This window comes from Ursus arctos, unplaced genomic scaffold (assembly GCF_023065955.2).
Source record: "Ursus arctos isolate Adak ecotype North America unplaced genomic scaffold, UrsArc2.0 scaffold_12, whole genome shotgun sequence".
Classification (NCBI taxonomy): Eukaryota; Metazoa; Chordata; class Mammalia; order Carnivora; family Ursidae; genus Ursus; species Ursus arctos.
This window is the reverse complement of record NW_026622786.1, coordinates 29,493,491-29,515,405: the sequence shown is the minus strand read 5'-3', so window position 1 is coordinate 29,515,405 and position 21,915 is coordinate 29,493,491. Positions and strand designations below refer to the sequence as shown.

Here is a 21,915-nt window from a genome sequence, read left to right as displayed (position 1 = left end):
AACCAAGGCTATGGTTTAGTGGTTACTAGCATGGTTCCGGGAATTCTCAGATCTAAAGTTAGTCAGCAAATTGCTCTTGGGGATAAAAGTGCTTAAGCAAGCTTGGTTTGTAATTAAAAGGAGAAAGATGCTCCTTGAGAGCCTATCCAAATTCCTTCTATTCTCTAAGGCCTACAGAAATTCTATGTCCTCTATGAAGTCTTTCTTTGCTATTTTACCCACAGTGATCTCTGTGTTCATTGAAGCCTTCTTTCTTTAAATTTGTGTAGTACAAATTTCTGGTACAAACTAAACCACTTTAATCTGATCTGATGGTCTTTGGATGCATCAACTTGGCTAGGCTACAGTCCCCAGTTAGTAAAGCAAACAATAATCTAAGTGTTGCTGTGAAGGTTTTTTAGATGTAACTGAAGTCCATGATCAATTGACTTAAAAAAAAAGTTTTATTTATTTATTTGACAGAAAGAGAGAGAGAGAGAGAGAAAAAGCAGGGGGAGCAGCAGGCAGAGGGAGAGGGAGAAGCAGGCTCCCCGCTGAGCAGGGAGCCCGATGCGGACTCGATCCCAGGACCCTAAGATCATGACCTGAGCTGAAGGCAAATGCTTAACCGACTGAGCCACCCAGATGCCCCCATGATCAACTGACTTTAATGAGAGATTATCCTAGATAATCTGGGTGGGCCTGATTCAATTAGTTGAAGGGATTTAAGAGAATTACTGAGGCTCCCATGATGAAGAAGAAATGCTGTCTGTGGACAGCAGCTTCAGCCCATGCCCAAGAGGTCCGGCCTGTCCTCGACAGCCTACCCTATGGATTTCAGCCTCATCTAGCCAGCTCCCACAACTGGGTAAGCCAATTCCTTGCAATAAATCTTTTTTAAAAAATTGCGATATAACTGACATATAACATTATCTTAGTCTAAGGTGTACAACATAATGATTTGATATTTGCATACATTGTGAAATAATCGCCACAGTACGTCTAGTTAACGTCCATTATCATGCATAGTTACAAAATGTTTTTTTCTTGTGATAACTTTTAAGATCTACTTTCTGAGCAACTTTCAAATATACAATACAATGGACTTAACAGCAAGTCAATGAAATGAAGTCACTTACTCAAAGTCATACAGTACACCACAAGAAAGGGTAAGTCTGGTGCTTGTACAATGGACTTAACAGCAAGTCAGTGAAGTGAAGTCACTTACTCAAAGTCATACAGTACACCACAAGAAAGGGTAAGTCTGGTGCTTGTGCAATGGACTTAACAGCAAGTTAGTGAAATGAAGTCACTTACTCAAAGTCATACAGTACACCACAAGAAAGGGTAAGTCTGGTGCTTTGACTCCAGCCTAGTATTTTAGATTAACATGATACGGTTGAGTTAATTATAATCAAGAAGTTCTCCTTCACTATGCAAGATTTCAAAATGTACATGATACGACTAAAGTAATAAGACAGATTTTTATAAATTACTCATGAAACCAACCATATTTCCTAACCTCACTCCCCTCTTTGGGCATTTATACTCACTGTCTTTTCTCCTTACATGCTTTTTGCCCAGATATTCATACAACTGCTTCCTTCTCCTCAGGCTGTAATTCAAAATGCCATCTTCTCAGGGAAGGCTCTCCCAGCCACTACAGTTAAGGTAGCATGCCCTAGCCATTCTCTTCAAAATATTGCTATTATATCCTTTCTTATTACACTTTTTAGTCCCTGAAGTCATTTGTTTATTTGTTTTTGTTTTTATTATACATATTCCACTACAAGAATGTAAGCTCCTTAAGACATGGACTCTGCATACTGATACTTCTTCTAAAATGGGTTATACTTTTTTATATGATTGCTATGTGATAGTAGTTACCTTGAAAATAAGTATTAAATGATTAAAAATAGGGAAAAAAAGAACTAGAAAAAAGTTAGAAGTCAAACTGCCAACTTACAAAAGGAAGGAAAGAACCCACATTGTTAAACTTCATCAAGTAATATTTGTAGGGCCTCTTTGGGAATCTTCTGTATTTCTTTACAATCTTCCTTGGTTCATGAAGATGAAATTGAGGATTTTGAAGTAAAGCTGTTCAGAGTTTATACACAGGATACTACAAATCCTTTGGCAAGCATGTTTTTGCTAAATGTGGTTTTGAGATAATGCAGTTTTATATTTTTATATCCAAATTGAAAATCAGCCATCTTACTACACACTCTGGTTCAGTTCAGTCCACTTAAATAGGAGAACAGTCTATGCAGTAATACAGAGGGAGAAAGAAAATCAGTTTAGACTCTACATTTCATAACAGGAATCACCAGGACCAAAAAAAGTATGTGTGGATAATGCCAACATTTGTGAAAAGGCCAATTACTTAGGCAGATATTATAAAACTAAAACACAGGAGAAACAAATTTAAAAAGTATTACATTTCACGCCAGTAAGGGCTGATTCAGACTTTAAAAAAAGGTATAGCTTGTGTAATATAAAACTTACACAAATATATATAGCTATGGTTTTTCCTTTAAATATCCCCCTCTTTTATAATTTGCATATTTGCATGAATTTTTTTCCTATTCTTTTACTTTCAATCTGTCTGCATCTTTATATTTTAGATGTGTCTCTTGTAAATATAGTTTTTTAAAAGTTTTAATACAGTCTGACAATCTTTGCCTTTTAACTGAAGCATTTGGTCCATTTACATTTAATGTAATTACCAACATATTTGGGTTGAAATATACTGCAGCCAATGCCATGGTAAGTCAGCCATATCTTGTCTAGAACTGGAGCAGTCATTCCCTCAGCTGTTGGGCATATAAGTAGTCAACAGCTCTCAGCTGAATTTTTCTTTGAGACTTGTCCTCAGCCCTAGAATACAGACTTACCCAAGGTCATGTTCCCTTAAGGGAGGGTGGAAGAGGGTAGAAAACTATATCCAGTGACTGGTCAGTGACAGCATATAAACACCTGGACATTTGCAAGGCTACCCCATCTCCAAAATTTCCTGTAGAATCAACTGAGGTCTTTGTTACCACTGTAGTGCAGTTTGACTTCTCTGGTCTATCCTGTTTCCTCACTTCCCCATAGATGTTAATCTCAAGAGCCCATCCCAATAAACACCCTACAGGCAAATCTCAGTCTCTGGGTCTGTTTCCTAGGGAATTCAATTTGTGACATCTATTGTCTTGTTATGTATTTTGTACTTCTACTGCCTATATGTTCCTTTCTATTTACTTCCTTGCCTTCTTTAGAACTGAGTATTCTTTTATTATTACATTTTTCCGTATTAGTTTGGAGATGATACACTCTTTTTCTATTCCAGAGGTTATCCTAGAAATAACAGTATGCATATTTCAATCAACAAAGTCTAAAGTTAATTGAGGGACATTTTATTAATTAATTGATATGAATAGACTAATTGATATTAACTGGTTGATACTCTTACCCTATGCTGCCATATGATAAGAATCTTGAACATTTTAACTCCTTTTACCATTCTCCCAATTTATATATAATTGTTATTCTAGGTACTTCATATTAGTGAAATTATACAATATTTGTCATTTAGTGTCTGGCTTATATCATTTAGCACAACATTTTTGAGGTTCATCCATGTTGTGGAATGCATCAGAATTCCATTATTTTTAAAGGTTGAATAATATTCCATGTATTTTGTTTATGCCTTTATCTGTTAATGAATGTTAGAGTTGTTTCCATCATTTGGCTATTGTGCATAATGCTACTATGAACACTGGTATGCAAGTATCTGCTTGAGTCCCTGCTTTCAATTCTTCTGGGTATACACCTAGAAGCAGAATTGCTGGATCATATGGTAATTCCCTCTTTAACTTTTTTTGAACTGCCATATCGTCTTCCTGATTCTGTTTAATACGTTTCAATTCTCTGTTGAAATTATCCATTGCTTTATTTATTTCTAACCTTTGTTCCTATTTACTTAAACCCAAACACAGTTACTTTAAAACCCTTTTTGGATGACTCTAATATCTGGATCATCTGTGGATCTGATTCTACTGTCCATGTTTATCTCTTGGTTTTTGATCATGCCACCTTATCTTTTGCCATGTCCTCTAGTTTTTCACATAGTGCCTCCAGGGAGGGTTTCCCTTTCCTTGGGTAGACAGATATAATGGTAGCTGAACATCTTAACCCAATCAGGCACTGTGCTGAATGGAGGCTGGGCTGCAGCTCTGGTAAAACTCAAGCTATTTTTGGCTTATCTCCATCCCAAGAGACAGCCCTCTAGGGTTTTTAATGGAGAGCCTGGGAATTCAGTGGGGTTTCCCCCCATTGGCAGGTTCATAACTTTAGGCTGTATCTTGTGAGACTGCCAAAATGTCTGCTCTGCTTTTCAAAGGCTTTCCAATGAGATGTTTAGCCTCCCATTCTGTAAAACCCTAGGATTTGGCACATATCCCAACAGGATAACTGGCTGTGTGCTTGAGGCTCTTTTAGTTTTCTACAAAAGCTTGCTAATTTCTTGTCCCCAGCAGCAGCTCTCTCCTAGTATACAGTCCTGTTTCTCAGACCCCTGCTCATGCCCAGTATCAGCAACATCCTTGAGGGAAAAAGAGGCTCCAAAAGTCAGCTCACACCTCTGAGGTTCTTTTAGTTCACCTTTAATGTTGGGGTTCAGCTCTTTAGGGTATCAGCCCACAGCATGGTGTACCAAGGTCCCACTGTTGGTAGGACCTGGACTAGATTTTTATCTTCCTAGCCCTATAAAACTCTATTTTAGGTCACATACCCCAGGCAAACAAAGTCACCAAATCTAGGCTCACCTCTCTCAAGTCTTATCCTCTCCCAGATCTTGACCAAGTAATTCCTCACAAGATATCTTGTTGGCTTTCTGAAGCTTTAATGTGTACTTAAGAAATATTTTTTTCTGCTTGCTTTTTAGTTCTAATCACACAATTCCTATTAAATGTTAGTACTATCTTAGTATTACTGATCTTAATACTACCAGTTTTGTTAAGTTTTAAGAACACAATTCCCAAATGCAGATAAACTACCATTTTTTTAAAGCCAGTCTCAGGGAAAAGATATGTTTTAGGCTCAGAAAATGTTTTCATTATTTTCAAATTTTAGTAAGATAACCATTAAATTATGCTAGAATTATTATTATATTAGAATTATTAAATTATGCTAGAATTCTTTTTTTTTAAAAGATTTTATTTATTTATTCGACAGAGATAGAGACAGTCAGTGAGAGAGGGAACACAAGCAGTGGGAGTGGGAGAGGAAGAAGCAGGCTCATAGCAGAGGAGCCTGATGTGGGGCTCGATCCCACAACGATGGGATCACGCCCTGAGCCGAAGGCAGACGCTTAACTGCTGTGCCACCCAGGTGCCCCAAATTATGCTAGAATTCTGCTTCCATTTCTTATAAAGTGAAATTAAAGGAAAAATTATGAAAAATAATGCAATAATAAAATATTAAAAATAAGAAATAAAATAATAAAAAATACTTCACAACTATAACTCATTTGTAACAGAATAGTCACCACCATATGGCTTACAATTTTCATATTATTGTATTAATACACAATAAAAGCATATCTATTTCATTTTGTTTTAATCTCTTATTACAGTATTTTTAACATCACCATGTTAATAGGTCTTCCCAAGAGTCATGGTGGGATGGATTTTTTTCCTAATCAAATATATTTGCTTTTTCTGGAGATGCAGAGTACATATTAGTATATTAAAGATCCTGGGAAGTCCTCAGTAAAGTCACCTATTTATCTTTGTTTAACCTGATGTTTTCAAATATATTTGATAGTGGAATGCTTTTATCCATGGGATACTTTTAATGTGCCCCAAGACACCTAGTTTGAGAAAAGTGCCCTAGAAAAAGGGAAAATAGATATTTCAAATACTTTGGTTATTTTATGTTATTATAATTGATTATATAACTCCTGCTTCTTCTTCATTAAAAGTAAGCAGGTGAGTTTTGTGGGGGTTTTTTTCTTACTTCTATTAAGCTATAATTTTGCTAGTCTTTTCTGACACAGGGAAGCAGAAAGAGTCTGAGCTTTATATAGAGGCAGAATTAGGACTACCATCTGGCTCCACCATCACAAGCAAATTCTCTCTCTTAGTCATATATAGATATTATATTTAGTTAAAGTATAGTTGACATACAATGTTACATCAATTTCAGGTGTGCATATTTCTTTATTTGTAAAATGGGCTTGGGGGACTTTCATAGTATTATTTTAAGTATTACTGACCAGTATGCAGTACTTTGCCTGGCCCCAGAGGTTCCTATCTTAAAATTCCTCAAGGATCTGGGGGCTCCTGGGTGGCTCAGTCGGTTAAGTGTCTGCCTTCAGCTCAGGTCATGATCTTAAGGTCCTGGGATTGAGCCCCGCATTGGGCTCCCTGTGATCTTAGGGTCCTGGGATCAAGCCCCACATTGGGCTCCCTGCTCAGCAGGGAGTCTGTTTCTTCCTCTCCCTCTGCCTCTCTTCCTCCTCATGCTCTCTCTCAAATAAATAAAATCTTTAAAAAACATTCCTCAATGATCTGGGATGGCCAGTTGAAATGGACATATGAGACTGACACCTCTGAACTTGATTTGGGACTCATCTTTACTAATTCATCTCCCTGCTTATTATATCAGTAATTCCTCCCTTGCCTATTTAAGAGGCTGTTAATACTCCTGGGGAATATTTTTTTATCTTGAGAATGCCTAGAGTTAAACTGATTTTCATTTCCTTAGAACTTTGGAAAGCTTCAGGTCTCCCTGCCTTATGTTCCTACAACACTTGCTGTTGTAATTATTATCCTACCTTACTGTATTCATTTCCTTCCCTGCTAGACTCTAAGTTCCTGCAGTCATGATAGCTTGTTCCCTGCTATATGCACAAACCTAGCACCATTGGCCTGAGTGAAGAGTAACCACTCGATAACTATAGAATCTGTCGTAAGTCATAATAATTGGGATCCCAACAATCATTATTATCAAAAATATAATTCTCAGATGCAATGTTTTTATATTATTTATATAATATAGAAGAAAACATGGAGTGAAATTTACTGATCCTCAAACATCTAACCAATAATTACTACTAGAAATCTTAGACTGACAGAGCAATTTTCCTGAGCTATAGCCAATCATTAGGGTAGAAAATAAATACTAAATATATGCTTTTCAGATACATTTTTGGTATTTGAGAATGACTCTATTTATTCAAAAGACGTGTTCCGGAAAGGCTGCCTGTAAATATTTTTATACTCTAAACACTTAAAAACTGATCTGATGTGAGTAAACTAAACTTTTAGTATATTTTAAAAAGAATCCCTGTCTGTACTGAGGATGCTCTCACACTAATCTAGTATTCTATATTTAGATTTCTGAAGTGTAGATTTTTCAAGGTGTGGAACACTCCTACTAACTTGGTCACATTGCAAAGCTATGAAGTTCAACACAACTCTAAGGTCGAATTAACTTGTACTTTTTGAAAACAATTATTAGTAAGTATATAAGTAGTAAATGTAACATAGGATTAATATAGTTTTTCTACATACTAGGAAATCAAAACTACTTACTATTATTTTCTTACAGTCCTTCCCTCTGCATAGTTCTGTATAGGTAGAGTACTGCACGTATATAATCCAGCTTCCAACAAAAACCACCAACCAGGAAAAGAAAAGATATTTCATCCGCACATATGAAAAGCGAGCCTGTGAGTAAAAGAGCACATAACAATCATTCATTCAGCACCAAGTCAGCATTCACTGTCCTAGAACATGATTTTTCCCCCCTTCTTGGAAGAACTCAATATATATTCTAGGCTTTCACATGGCAATTCTCCTAGAACAAAGTGTACTTTCACTGAGTCCAAACAGCACTGGTCTTAGAAAAGGAAGCTCCTTCATCCTGCCAAGGAAAAAGGGAACAAAATACCATTTAAAATGTATAACCTTTCAAAAACCACTAGCAACGAAAGCTACTTATGAAGCACGAGCACGTGCACCGTGCTACTCTGGGCACTCTGTGAGGTCAGGTAAAGAGAGACACGATTCCTACACACTACAAGCTTACAGATGATTTCAAATAAGAATCTTCAAGTTCTTTATGGATAATCATATGTGGAAGCTTGAGGAGAATGCTGTTACAACTATTAAAGGAAAAATGACCGGAGAAGAAGGGTTAAGATATCTAAAGAATAAGGTATTCTTTGCATGTCAGCTTGGAGAGCTACACAATGGGATCCTCTTTGCATTGTTTTGCTCCCAGTTCTCCGCAATCTAATTGCAAGTTGGGCCGGTTACTGCCCTTTCCCCATCAACAACGTATCAAACAGTTTAATCTTCAAAAATGTCAGTTGGTCAAGATAATTGGACATCTATCATTTGAGTTTGGATCTCCAATGGTCTGGTTTCATAAATGGTAAATTTGGGGGGTACAGAGATAGTTGAACAGAATAAACTATAGATATGTGAACAAACAATGAAAAGCTACTTTTGCTTTTACAATCACGAGCCAGCTTCTCACACTGGGTAACAGTGGGAAACTGTGAGCACTGAGCGTGCAAAGAAAGCAGAGCGAGATGAAAGGGACCTGAGTGCACCTGCAGAAGACAATGGGTGCGAAGGAAAGAGACTCAGGAAATAGCGAATTCTGTTGGCGAAATCAACAGATGGTGAATTCCAGTACCAAAAAGCCTGAGTACAACAAATTCACAGTGAAGTGACAGGTATTCGAGCTTTATTAATAAAATGTAAAAAATGCCTTTAATGCAAGCTATTTTCGTAGAGCTCTAAATGAATCCAGTAAAAAGAAAATTCAGACAGAATTCTAAATTAAATCACATAAATGACAATGGAGTATACACTGAGGGGTTTGTTTGAAAGACATTCAAGATCACTTGACCCTACTAAAGGGGTCTACTCATCAGACAGAAGTTGATATGTACCAGTATTCTGAAGCTTAAATATGACTAAATGACATAATGCCTATAGAACATGAGCACATTGCGAGGCGCATAGAAAAGACCCAACAAACGTTAGCTAAATCAGTTTGCAAGGCACTGAGCAAGAAGCCAAGAATGCTGTCGCTATGACTTGGCCACCACCTTCGTTTTGGACTTGCAAAAAGAAAACGGAGTCTGAATCTGATTAAGTCTTTAACTCCAGCTACCAGTTTACAGGAAATACCGGAGATGGAGGAACATAAGTGATACCTCGTAAGTGACACTACTGGGATAAAATCAGCCAACTCCAGGCTGTAGAAAACGCTGCGATACGAACAACCCAGTTCTGCAACAATGTAAGTTACAGGGGAGAAAATGAGGAGAAGATGGGGAAAACTGAAGACTAAAAAATATTTTAGAAATAAATAATCACAATCTGTGGATCTTTTTTGAGTCCTGATTGCAATGAAAAACTGTAAAAAAAAAAAGATATTTATGAGACAATTGAAAATTTGAAGACAGGATACCTGAGATTATTAAGAAATTGTTTTAATTTTGCAGGCACAATAATGTAATTTTTAAAGAAAAGAGCCCCAATCTTTTAGAGACAGACATTGAAATATTTATGAATGAAGTGATATATTTGGAATTTGCTTCAAAACAACAGACAAAGGAAAAGTAGGTGGGGTATATTTGAAGAAAAATTGGTCATGGGTTGATAATTTTCAAGCTGGATGATGGGTGCATGACTTCTTTTGTGTATGTTTTTCTCTACTGATGTAAAATTTTTTGTATTATACAATAAGGCATACTCCTACACCAAGACACCTCCTTCCCATACATTCATTCAGCAGCTCTTTATTGGTTGTCTATTATGTCTCTTATTGTTACTGCCCTAGGCTAGACATTTTAAGGCCAACTCCAGTTATTGGGGCACCTGGGTGGCTCAGTCAGTGAAGCTACCAATTATTGATTTCCACTCAGGGTCTTGAGATCAAGCACCGTGTGGGGCTCCGCACTGGGCATGGAGCCTGCTTAAGTTTCTCTCTCTCCCTCTCCTTCTGCCCCTCCGGCCAACCCCCCACCCCCGCCCCTGCACTGCTCACACTTGACCTCTGTGTCTCTCTAAAACAAAACAAAACAAAAAACATCTTCAGTTGCAAGAACAAATTATTAATCTACCATACAAGTGGCCCAATAGTTCAGAGGGTCACTTGAAGACCACAGCATAACATGATTTTACTTTTGAAAGTCCAATCTAATATGAACATCTTACAGGATTTTTTTGAGGTAGGGTTTTGTTTTTGTTTTTAAGATTTCCTTATTTATATGAGACAGAGACAGAGAGCTTGTGCACACGTGTGCAGGGGGCGAGGAGCAGAGGGGGAGGGAGAGGAAGAGGAAACGACTGCCAAGCAGACTCCACCCTATGCGGGGGCTGGACGTGAGGCTTGATCTCCATTGTTGACCTGAGCTGAAACCAAGAGTCGGAGGCTTCACTGACTGAGCCGCCCAGGCGCCCCTTGAGGCAGTGTTTTAAAGATTAATTCAATTCGTTTTAAGAAGAATCAGGGAAGACATACCATTTCCTTTTTCCTCTTCCTGCCTTGCTCTGCAGCAGGTATATGTCACAGAGTAAAGGAAAACTTCACAGGCCTAGTGAGTAGGGTTTTCTCCCAGCATCCAGGTTGGTCCTGTCTTACCTTCTTGACACTATCTCAAGGAGTTTCGTGATGTTAACTGCCCTCTGTTAATAATTTCTATTCAGGTTTTTGTAAACATGTTTAGTAAAGCTATTCTAAGATGCTTTCAAATGCATATGTAGGCAGCTAAGGCTTTTGTATATTTCTCTCTCCTGCGTATTCAATTTAATAAAATTTGAAATCATTTTGCTTTTCTCTCTCACGTAGCTATATTTTTTTATTTTCTCTGGCGTATGTTTAAACTGAAAAACACCCTGTGAACCGGCTTGCCTGCTGGGTGCTTGTCATGATACCAAATGTCAAAAATTTTGGAGAGGAAGTTAGATTAATGGCATTCCCAGCAGGGCACTGGGCATCACCTGTTGTAGACATAATGACAAAAAGAGTGAGGCATTTTTTTATTCCAGCACGCCATGGAAAATCACTGTGATTTGGGGGTAACACAAAATAGTTACAAGGACCTTCATGTGTCCTCTAATATCTGCAGATCCTGCTGCTTCACATTTTAAAATAACGATTGAAGAAAAACAGCCATAAATGACATCTCTAGCTATTACCTAATTTTATTTCCCTGTGTGGTAATCACTAAAATGTTTCCAGTGGTCTGTTCTGTACCAATTACCTAGACAACCCAGTCTTTGATTAAGGAATGCGCTTACTGCTTCTGATCTTTTTATTTATGCTGAACTATCCAAAATACTGCCTAGCAGCTTTTCTGTTCTGATTTTGTGCCTACCCACCAACGGTACACTGCTTTACTTCGAATCATGCTCCTGAAAAGCTGATCAGAATTTTAGTAAATACACTAAGGGAAGTGATTCTCAACTGGAATTACTTTTGCTCCCGAGGGGACACCTGGCAACGTCTGGTGACATTGTTTCATGACTGGGGAGTGCTACTGGTATCTTGTGGGTAGAGGCCAGAGATGTTGCTAAACATCTGGCAATGCACAGAAGCACATTGGTTGTGGGAGCACAACCAAGAATTATCTGATCCCAAATGTCAATAGTGCTGAGGTTGAGGAACCTTGCATTATGGTTACATTACAAAATGAAACCAAAATTGGAAAGAATCAAAATTGTATTACATTGTCATTTTACATTCAATTAGTCTTTAAGGCATCGACTACTAATTAGAAAAATTTAACATCTGCCTGGAAATAACAAAAAAAAAATGAGTTTTCAAAAGAAGCAGTTCTTTATGACTAGAGTAAATGATTAGTAGTATATTTGAGAAAAATCACTGGAGATGGCAAATCTATAAATAATGAAACAAACTTTCTCTATCAATTCTACTCTAGAGAATAGTGATGTTTTTCCTTCTTTTCTATATTGTTTGATCTCATTGTGATAACTTTTTATTTCAAAAGAAATCTGAACACCTTTGATCTTATTTAAATAATTTTACACTAAGTTTTAAAAATAGGCATAAAGAGGCAACACATCAAAATTTAAGACTACTTCCATTGCTTATCTTTTCCATATTTAACATCTTCTGTAAACATATAAAGCGCATGGTCCCATTTGCTTTACCCCTGAATACTCCCTACACAGATGCTCTTAATTTTGAGAAGTAGGGAAAAAATATTATATCTTTACTTTTACCCACAAATATCTTAGTTAACATATTTAGTGGACTTGAACATTCAAAAAACATAACAAATTGATAAGGTTATGACTTGCACAAACTCAAATACAATCATTTTATCATTCATCATGTTAAAGAGAAAGCTGAGAGATGTGTTTATCTTTTTATTCAATTTTTTCCATTACCAGTTACTCCGAAATAATCTTCAAAAATTTTTTTCCCTTATTGTTATATTGACAACATTGTAGCTGGCTAACTTTTACTGCATATTTAGGACTAATCTAGCTGAAAAAAACTAGAGTTAAAATTATGGATAAATGTCACCAGATATAACTTTTACCTTTTTCTTTAAATACATTCTATTTATAGTAATAGTACTTTTGAAAAATGCGCTAGCTATAGAAACAGAAATATGAAGAAATCATTTAATAGGGTAAATATTTACTGTACACCAGAACACATGCAGATAAACTTTGGAACGGATCCTGTACCTTTATTAAAAGGGTGTCTCACCTCTAGGTGAAGGCCTATTGGAAAACCATTAAGAAGAATGTCTAAATGCACCAAATGTAAACTATCTTACTGTTAACTTTCACAAACAACAAAGGCCACTATGATATTCAAAGAAACATTAAAAAAAAAACCCTTTTATGTCATTCCAAACACGGAAAACCTTGGGTTTTTATAAGTTAAAAATAGTGAAAAGAAAGGTTCTAAAAATGTTCATGCTCCCCAGCTTGTCTTGAGCATGAAAATGCTTATTTTTATGACAAAACTTTTAGAGAATTCCTTGTGAAATAACAATATTAGTCTCGTCGTCAGAGCTGGGTTTTTCTGTTTGTTTTTTTTTTTTAGCATTTTTCATCTTCTAAGAGGTGAATTTTCACATTTATAGGAAGAATCCTAGTTGTTCTCTGACCTAAATTCTGAAAGTTTTATTTGCATGAGCATATTCTCTGTTTTGATTTTCTTGTAAAAATAAAATTCCAGTAAGGAGTGGATAATTTTCACATTTTCTCTGAATGCTGGTTCATATTTTTTATGCTGAGGGGCTGATGGCATCAAAAATGCAAGAACACCTGGGGAATTAATTGCATGGGGTGATCCTTAAGTCTGTGGCTAGTTTCAACGGTACATTACTATTTCAAAGAAGTGTCAAAGTATGGGAAAATGTTCATGAAACAGTAAGTCAAAAAAATGAGTTTCAAAACAACATGTATGGTATGTTCCCAATTCTGCTTTTTAAAAAGGAGAAGAAGTCGCCAATGGAATGTAGAAATTGCAAGGAAATAAAGCAGAATGTCAAGGGTAGCTATCTCAAAATGTCAAGAGTGGTGGGATCATGAATGATTTTTAGTTTTCTTCTCTGTTATACAGATTTCCTATAATGAATATATTACCTTTTTAATCAGAAAAAAACCACCATATTTGTATATAGGTGCTTAGCACATCTATTTAAAAATATATCTACAGGACCTACAAGTCTCCTGACGCACTCTATGAACAATAGACAGCCAGCATTTTACAAAGCATGTGGGAGGGAAGTGTAGCCTCCAATAGCACTCTACATAAAAGGAATATTAGCATTTGCAACAGCAAGTGAACTCAGTCATGGGCTTCTTCAACATACCAGGGCAGAGAGACTAACGGTTAAGAAAGTGAAGTGTTCCAATTTTCTATTGTTATATAACATACTATCCGATAACTTAGTGGCTTACAACAAGAATTTACATCTCTCAGGACTCTGAGGGCTGACTGACTCAGCTGGTCAGGTCTCTCAAGTTTATCACGCATTTGTGTTAGGGCTGAGGGCCCGTGAAGGAGGACTGACATGGTTGGATATGTCCAACCCCTCAGCTGGAATGGCTGGAACAGCTTCCTGTGGCTAGCTGGACTTCTTCAGGGCCTGGTGCTCATGGTAGTTAGCCTTCTTACGTGATGGATGACTAACCCCAGAGCAAGTGTTCCCAGAGACCAAGAAGGAAGCTGCATCATTTCTGCCCCACTCCTATGGTATCACAGGGCCAGAGCAGATCAAATATAAGGGGTATTCCATAAGGGTACGGATACCAGAAAGCGTGGCTCACTGAGGGGTCATCTCTGGAGACTAGCTGCCTCTGTAGGCTAGAACCAGGAAAGAAGGCTCTAGGGGTGAGGAGAAAAGCAATATAGAGGTCCCAGCCAGAAGAGAGACAATTTTTGTGTGTGTGTGACCATTCTGATTAAGGGTTCTTCTTTCTTCCTTAGTGGGGAAGAATTGGAAATTGTAATTAAAATCCATTAATAGTATGTGTAGTTGTATATATTTATACAACTGACTGAATATAGTCATTCCACACCACGAGCTCAAAAACTACTGACCAATCTTTAGCTTATATACACAGAGTCCCAAGTTAAAGAACTACTTGAGCTATGGTTATAGAGAAGTTTCTGTATAGGATTCACATTACCTTATTAATTCAGTTTAGATTCTGGCACCGAGAATGGGAAAATCAGGTGTCCGTGTTCCCCTTTTAGTAGGCCTAAGGCACCATACTGGATCTAGAACTTACTGAAACATACGGTCTTCACATACAAATCTGACACGAGAATCCTATTTGCATGAGCATATTCACTTACTAACTGACAATTCACTTACTTAAAATAAAGGTTAGCTAGGTTTTACTGAAACCCGAAGATTAAAAAGCACAGTCCCTTTAAAGTTCAGATTCTAAAGCACATTCTAGAGCAAATGTTATTTGGAATAATTATTTCTAAGGCTGTACATCCCAATTTTTAAAAAGATTTTATTTATTCACTTAAAAAAGAGAGAGCGTGCGCATGCACAGGCATGAGTGGGGGGAGGGGCAGAGGGAGAGGGAGAAGCGGGCTTCCAGCTGAGCAGGGAGCCCAATGCGATGTGGGGCTCCATCCCAGGACTCTGAGATCATAACCTGAGCTGAAGGCAGATGCTTAACCAACTGAGACACCCAGGCACCCCTGTACAACCCAATTTTTAACACAGTGTAGAATCTTGGATTCTCTTGGAAAATCCAGAGACTACCTGATTATAATTTAGATGCTTAACCAACTGAGACACCCAGGCACCCCTGTACAACCCAATTTTTAACACAGTGTAGAATCTTGGATTCTCTTGGAAAATCCAGAGACTACCTGATTATAATTTAGATGAAAGTTGATTATTGTGAAGGGCTCTTAAAAAGAAATTAATTTTAGTTAATATTTTGTGATATTCATGAACTGCTGGGTTCTCTAGCTTCCCTTCCCAGTATTTATTTATGGGATTTCCAGGCACAGTGGCAATTTAATATTGAAACCTAACCTCCCTTAGATACATGAGAAAAGCTTTTGTGTAAAACACTGAGGTAGCCAGGGAAGGGGTGTTGTTGTTCACCTCTGTACAACAACATTCTGCCTTTTATCACTGAAAGGACTGTGGCTGCTCAAGGAATGTGGTCTGAAAGAAGCTACTGTTCCTATGACCTGAGAGACAGTGTAGGGATTCTCTTCCCATTGGCTGGTACCCCGCCACAGTTTTCTAGGTGCCCTAGAGCAGAACAACTTTTCTTTAAGTTAACAATACAACAGGTTAGAGAGTGTCCACGTAGTCCATTCTAATCAGACATCTCTGAGGGTAAACTCTTGATTTGTTAAGCAATTAAAATGTAAATGACATATAAAATAGAAGCTACATCAGAGTTAGAAAAGTCCTCAGTGGAACCAGATTCCATTTTTTTGTCATCAAAGTACATTAATACCAGAAAACAATACATGCCCAGTATAGGAAAAAAAAAAATCGGACAGTAAAAAATTATGTAATTCAGTTATAAGGTGTGGGGATGTAATGTACAGAATGATGAATATAGTTAATAACACTGCATTGTATATCTGAAAGTTGCTAAGAATAGATTGTAAAAGTTCTTATCAGAAGATGGGATTAAGGAGGGGCACCTGGGTGACACAGCGGTTAAGTGTCTGCCTTCGGCTCAGGGCGTGATCCCAGCGTTCTGGGATCGAGCCCCACATCAGGCTCCTCTGCTATGAGCCTGCTTCTTCCTCTCCCACTCCCCCTGCTTGTGTTCCCTCTCTCACTGGCTGTCTCTATCTCTGTCAAATAAATAAATAAAATCTTTAAAAAAAAAAAAAAGAAGATGGGATTAAGGAGTGCCCTTGTCGTTCGTGATGAGCACTGGGCGATGTATGGAATTGTTGAATCACCACATTGTACACCCGAAACTAATATAACACTGTATGTTAACTCTACTGGAATTTAAAATAAAATTGAAAAATTAACTAAGTAATTTAAAGTTCTTATCACAAGAAAAAATTGTAAGTAGGCGTGGTGGTAGATGTTAAGTAAACATTCTGTGGTGATCATTTTGCAATATATACATACATTAAATCATTAGGTAGTAGACCTTAAACTGATACCATGTTACACATCAATTATATCTTGAAAAAACAAAAACAAAAAGGAAAAAAAAGTAAATGATCCAGTTTGGTATATTCCTTTCCTAATTGTTTTCTAGTATGTATAAAAAAATACACATCTTTTAAGAAAAATAAAGTTGGGGTGTTATGTTAAATATCATTTGTCTCTCTTTTTTTTCACTTAACATACTGCAAACATGTACCTAGGCCATTATAGTCTTGAAATTTAAAACACGAAATTTAAAATGAATGTATAACATTTTAGAGTATGGGTGTGCTATAATTTATTTAACCCTATCTCTGTTGTTGGACATCTTTACTTCCAATATTGTGCTATAATAATAGTAATAACAACACTATTAATGACAGCCAGTATTTATTAGTGCTACTCTACCAGGAACTGTTATAAGCACTTTCTATACATTAATTTCCTTAATCTTCATAAAAACTCTATAATCCAATGTGATAAATTGGTTAGGTGTGAGAAAACCATGGCCCATGAGCCAAATCCTGTCTGCCACCTGGTTCTGTAAACACAGTTTTACTGGAACACAGTCACCCCGTGCACGGATTTCCTGTCTAAGGCTGCTTACATGCTTGAACAGCACAGTTGAGTGGTTGCAACAGAGACTGTATGGCCAGCAAAGCCAGAAATACTCACTACCTGGCTCTTTATAAACAGTATGTCAACCCTTGAATTGCAAATATTCATTCCCTCCCCCTGCCCAGTTTCCCTGCCTCACTGATGTTGGGCTTGGCCATGTGGCTTGCTTTGCCAATGTTTGTTAGTAGATGCCATGCAAAGAAAAGCATATAATTGGACTTGCCTTCTTATGTTTCAGACACTGCCAGCAGAAGACCAGTCCCTGGTAGGCCACCAGTCCCAGGAGAATAAGTGACACCATAGCTCACCTGAACCACGACCATGGCCTGGAGGGGAGCGCAGCCCGGGAAAGCTGAGCACCAGCTGACCTGCCGATGTGTGACTCATTAGATGTCACTGAACTTTGACGCAATTTCTTACACAACATTGTTGTGGTAGCTAACGGATACTGGAGGGGATTACTATTCTCTCCTTAAAGAATTCTATGAGTGGGGGACTATTCTTTTTACAGATGGAGAAACTCAGAAAAATGCAGAGGTTAAGCATACTAGGAGTAAGTAGGACAACCAGGATTTAAGCTGAGGCAACCTGGCTTCAGGCCTGTACTTTACTCTATTGCCCATTATATTAAATATGTAAATATTTGCGGGAGTATCTGATTATTTCTTCAGGAGAGATTTCTGTTAGTAAAACTTTGAGGTCAAAGCGTATGTAGTTTTAAAGGTTTATGATATATATCGTTACAATGCTTTCCAAAAGGTTTACAACAATTAACATTCACTGGTTTTTCAAATGCACTTATTTTACCTTCCCCCACATCCAATTTTATAGGCAAATTAAACAGTTTAGTCTCATTTCTTTGAAAATGGACTTGATGCTTTTCATATGCTCTCTGAATCTTTAGTATTAGTTGTGGCAAAAGCCAGTCAAAATTTAAAGTACCCCCAAGTTAGGGATGACCTCGGACAAGTTCAGATATCTTAAGACCTACTGTGGTTGAATACCTTAGGCCTGACCTAAGTAAATTATTCTAAAGAATAATTAGAAGCACAGAGGAATCTAAGATGGACTTGCAGGTTATGTGAGTCCAACGAATGGGAAATGTGACCTTATACTGTCCGTATCAGAGGACAGAGAGGTTACAGAAGCATTCCTTCTTGGAATGAACATCACCATCATCTAACTATCCTCCTTTCAGTCTGATAGTAAAATGTTGATAGGTAAAGCAGTTCCTAAATTAAATATTATTTCAGGGCGCCTGGGTGGTTCAGTCAGTTAAGCATCTACCTTCGGCTCAGGTCATGGTCCCAGGGGCCTGGGATCAAGCCCCGCACTGGGCTCCCTGCTTGGTGGGGGAGACTGCTTTTCCCTCTCCCACTCCCGCTGCTTATGTGCGCACGTGCTCGCTCTCTCTCTCTATATATATATATCTGTCAAATAAATAAATAAATAAAATCTTTTTAAAAAATTAAGTATTATTTTAGAATAGCCTAAAAGCCTGTTTGGAATGGCAAGATTCTATTTTTAAAAAATTACAAATAATGCAAGCCAGATGGCCATCTCTAATTTTGGAATTTCTCAGACAGGTGCTAATCTAAAATTGTCTTCCCATTTCTCTTTTCAATTCCAGAAAAAGCTAAAAAGAACAAAGCAAAACAAAAAAAAACAAAGCAAAACCTATAGAAATGCAAATGACAGTGATTTTGGTCATAGCAATGTTCACTTACAAGAAAAGGAGCTGACTTAGAAAGGGAATGCACTGAGACAGTTTCTGTATGAAAATGTTTTGCTGGCCTTGTGGAAAGTGAGGCACCTACACCCTGGCAGTTACTTATTGCAACGCAAGTACTTAGAGAAGTACTTTGCCAGATGGGAAAATGCTGAAAAGTAATTACCAAAAAATCCTCATGAAAATACAGTGATAGAATTACTTATAGTGCTTAGGATAACGGCCATCTTATAAATAAATTATGTTTGTACTGACTGTTGCTACCAAACTCTTAAATATGCAACATATACCCTTAAACACAAATGCCAGTGGATTTTTAAAATTATACCAAAGACCAAGCTAACTTGACACTATCTTAAGTTTTCAGTTTCTCTTCCACATCCCACTAATTCCTAAAATTCCTAGTTATTAATATATGGAGCATAATAGGCCTTATCTGCTTAGAAATACTAAACCAGAGATTATGTCTTAGCTGGGTGAGTTTTAGCAACAGCATAGAAGCACAGGTTGTTCAGAGCTAGAAGAGGCCTTGCAGATCACATAGCTGGAATCTATAATTTTATAACTGAGACCCCAAATGGTTTGGGATTTGTCAAATGTCACTCTGTCAATTATGTGACCTTGGGCAAGTTATTAAACTTCCCTGAGCCTTAGTTTCTTCACCTATAAAATGTAGATGTTGTGAAAATAAAACAAAATCACAGACAAAAAAATATACTTAAAATTCCTATTCTTAGAAGTGTAAGTAATATTAATACAGTGACACATAAATCAGGGATATGTGCTCAAAAAAGTTTCCCAACGGAAATGCACAATGAAATTGTGGGGATCAGTGAAGAAAGGCACAGTGCCTGGGACTTGGCAATGTTCATTTCTCCCAAGTATGTTCAGATCTAGCACTCTTGCTCTTTTCACTATGCCATGGGTCTCCATCTAAAACCTAATGACCCCAAACCAGCCTAGCTATGAAAGAAAAAGGGCTGAGTTGTCTGCATGGAGGAGTCTAACTTACCTCTTATTTTTTTTTAATTACCTCTTTTTTTTTTAAAGATTTTATTTATTTGTCAGAGAAAGAGGCAGAGAGAGGGAGAACACAAGCAAGGGGGAGTGGCAGGCAGAGGGAGAATCAGGCTCCCCGCTGAGCAAGGAGCCCAATGTGGAACTCGATCCCAGGACTCTGGGATCATGACCCAAGCCGAAGGCAGACACTTAACTGACTGAGCCACCCAGGCGTCCCACCTCTTATTTTTAAAGATGGTCCCTCTGAATTAGACATGCATCCAGAGATGGACCAGTCTAAGCGAGCTCCCATTTTGGCCACCTCTACTGTACCTATCGTGTGAATGACTAAACAAAAGAGATCAGTTTCCTGGCTCTGCTAGCTTTCTTTAAATCTTTCATATTCAAGTACATGACAAAACAATTTAAACTTTCTAATCTCTATATTTAGTTGCTAGGAGTTTAAAGGCACGATTTAAACAAATTAATTGGGAAAATAGCATATAGAGAAATTAAAAGATGTTGCATAGTCCATAAATGCTAAAAGGTTTTTACATTTTTGGGGAGATTTTTGGGGCTCCTTTGGACATTTTATCTCAATAAAAATGTAGAATTCCTTGTAAGATAAATAAAAATAACCATTATTTGTATTGCTTTATGTACATGTATGTATAAAAGATTCTCAGTAGATATTGATATGATTTAAATTTTTTTCTGGACTCACTTTCCCCATCTCCTCAGCTCTAAGTATTTCCAAAGTGTAAAGGGTGTGTGTGTGTGAGTATACTTATATATATATGTGTGTGTGTGTTACTGTATTTATACGTGTGTGTGTGTGTATATCTATAATTAGAATAGTGTTGAAATTATAAGTTAACTTAAAAGGTTAGTCTAAAATATTTCTAATCATACTTAATAGGGTAGTTTAGATTGAAAAACCAGCCATTATTTTCTGACATATTTATACTGAACTTAATAGTAAAAATTTTATTTTTACTATTAAGCTTCATGTCAGGTATTTTTCTTTAAAAAATACACTTAAAATATTAAAATATTTTAAAAAATAAACCAGATCAGTGGTTACTTTGATGGGTGACTTATTGGGAAGGATCACCAGAGAAATTTCTAGGGAGATGAAAATGTTCTGTGCTTTAATAGGGCGTGAGGGTTACATTAGGTAAATGCATTTGTCAAAGCTGATTAAACTGTACAACATAATATCTGAGCATTTTGTTGTATGTAATTTAGACTTCAATAAGAAAATTTTAAAAATAAATATATCAAGTACTGAAATACTGGAAAATGTCTATCTCTTATAAAGTCAAGAAAGAAATCAGAAAGCAACTACACTGGCGTGGTCACGAGAAATGACAGGAAAAGAGATGAGTTTGAAAGATGGTTAGGAGGTAGAATGATCAGGATTTCATGGTTAAATGAACATGGGAGTGATGATGAGGGGGGAATCAAGAAGGACTCCCAGGTCTCTGGCTTGAGCAACTGAATGGATCATGGTGCCATTTCCTAAAACGGGGAATAATGGAAGACACAAATATTAGGGCAAGGATAAAAGGATGAGTTCAGTTTTGCACATGTTGAGACTAACATGCCTGTGAGTCATGCGAGTGATATTTGGAAGGCAGCTGCAGGTCTATGGCTGAGAAAACAGAGGTCAGAGCTTGAGGCAGAGGTTTGGGAGTCAGGGGAAGGCTCAGGAGAAATGCAGGGAAAGTAATAAAGCCCATGGCAAGCTGCTATCACTTACACAAAAAACTCAGAGTGAGAACAGGGTTTAGGACTGAGCCCTGAGAATGTTCGCTAGTCAATGGCTGGGTGAAAAAGGAAGAGCTGTAACAGAGAACAAGCAGGTGCAGACTGGTTGGAAGAAAACCAGAAGGATATTGTAATGTGGAAATCGTGGAAAGAGGGTTTCAAGAAG

General features: G+C 37.3%; 1 protein-coding gene across 2 annotated transcripts in view; it reads right to left on the bottom strand.

The window, feature by feature from the left end:
* DIPK1A (divergent protein kinase domain 1A) overlaps positions 1-21,915 on the bottom strand; it is a 108,720-nt gene that overhangs the window by 22,029 nt on the left and 64,776 nt on the right. For both annotated transcript variants that reach the window (XM_026497608.4, XM_026497607.4), the window contains exon 2: positions 7,560-7,694. In XM_026497608.4, the coding sequence (XP_026353393.1) occupies positions 7,560-7,694 (135 nt within the window). The remainder of the gene's footprint in view (positions 1-7,559; positions 7,695-21,915) is intronic.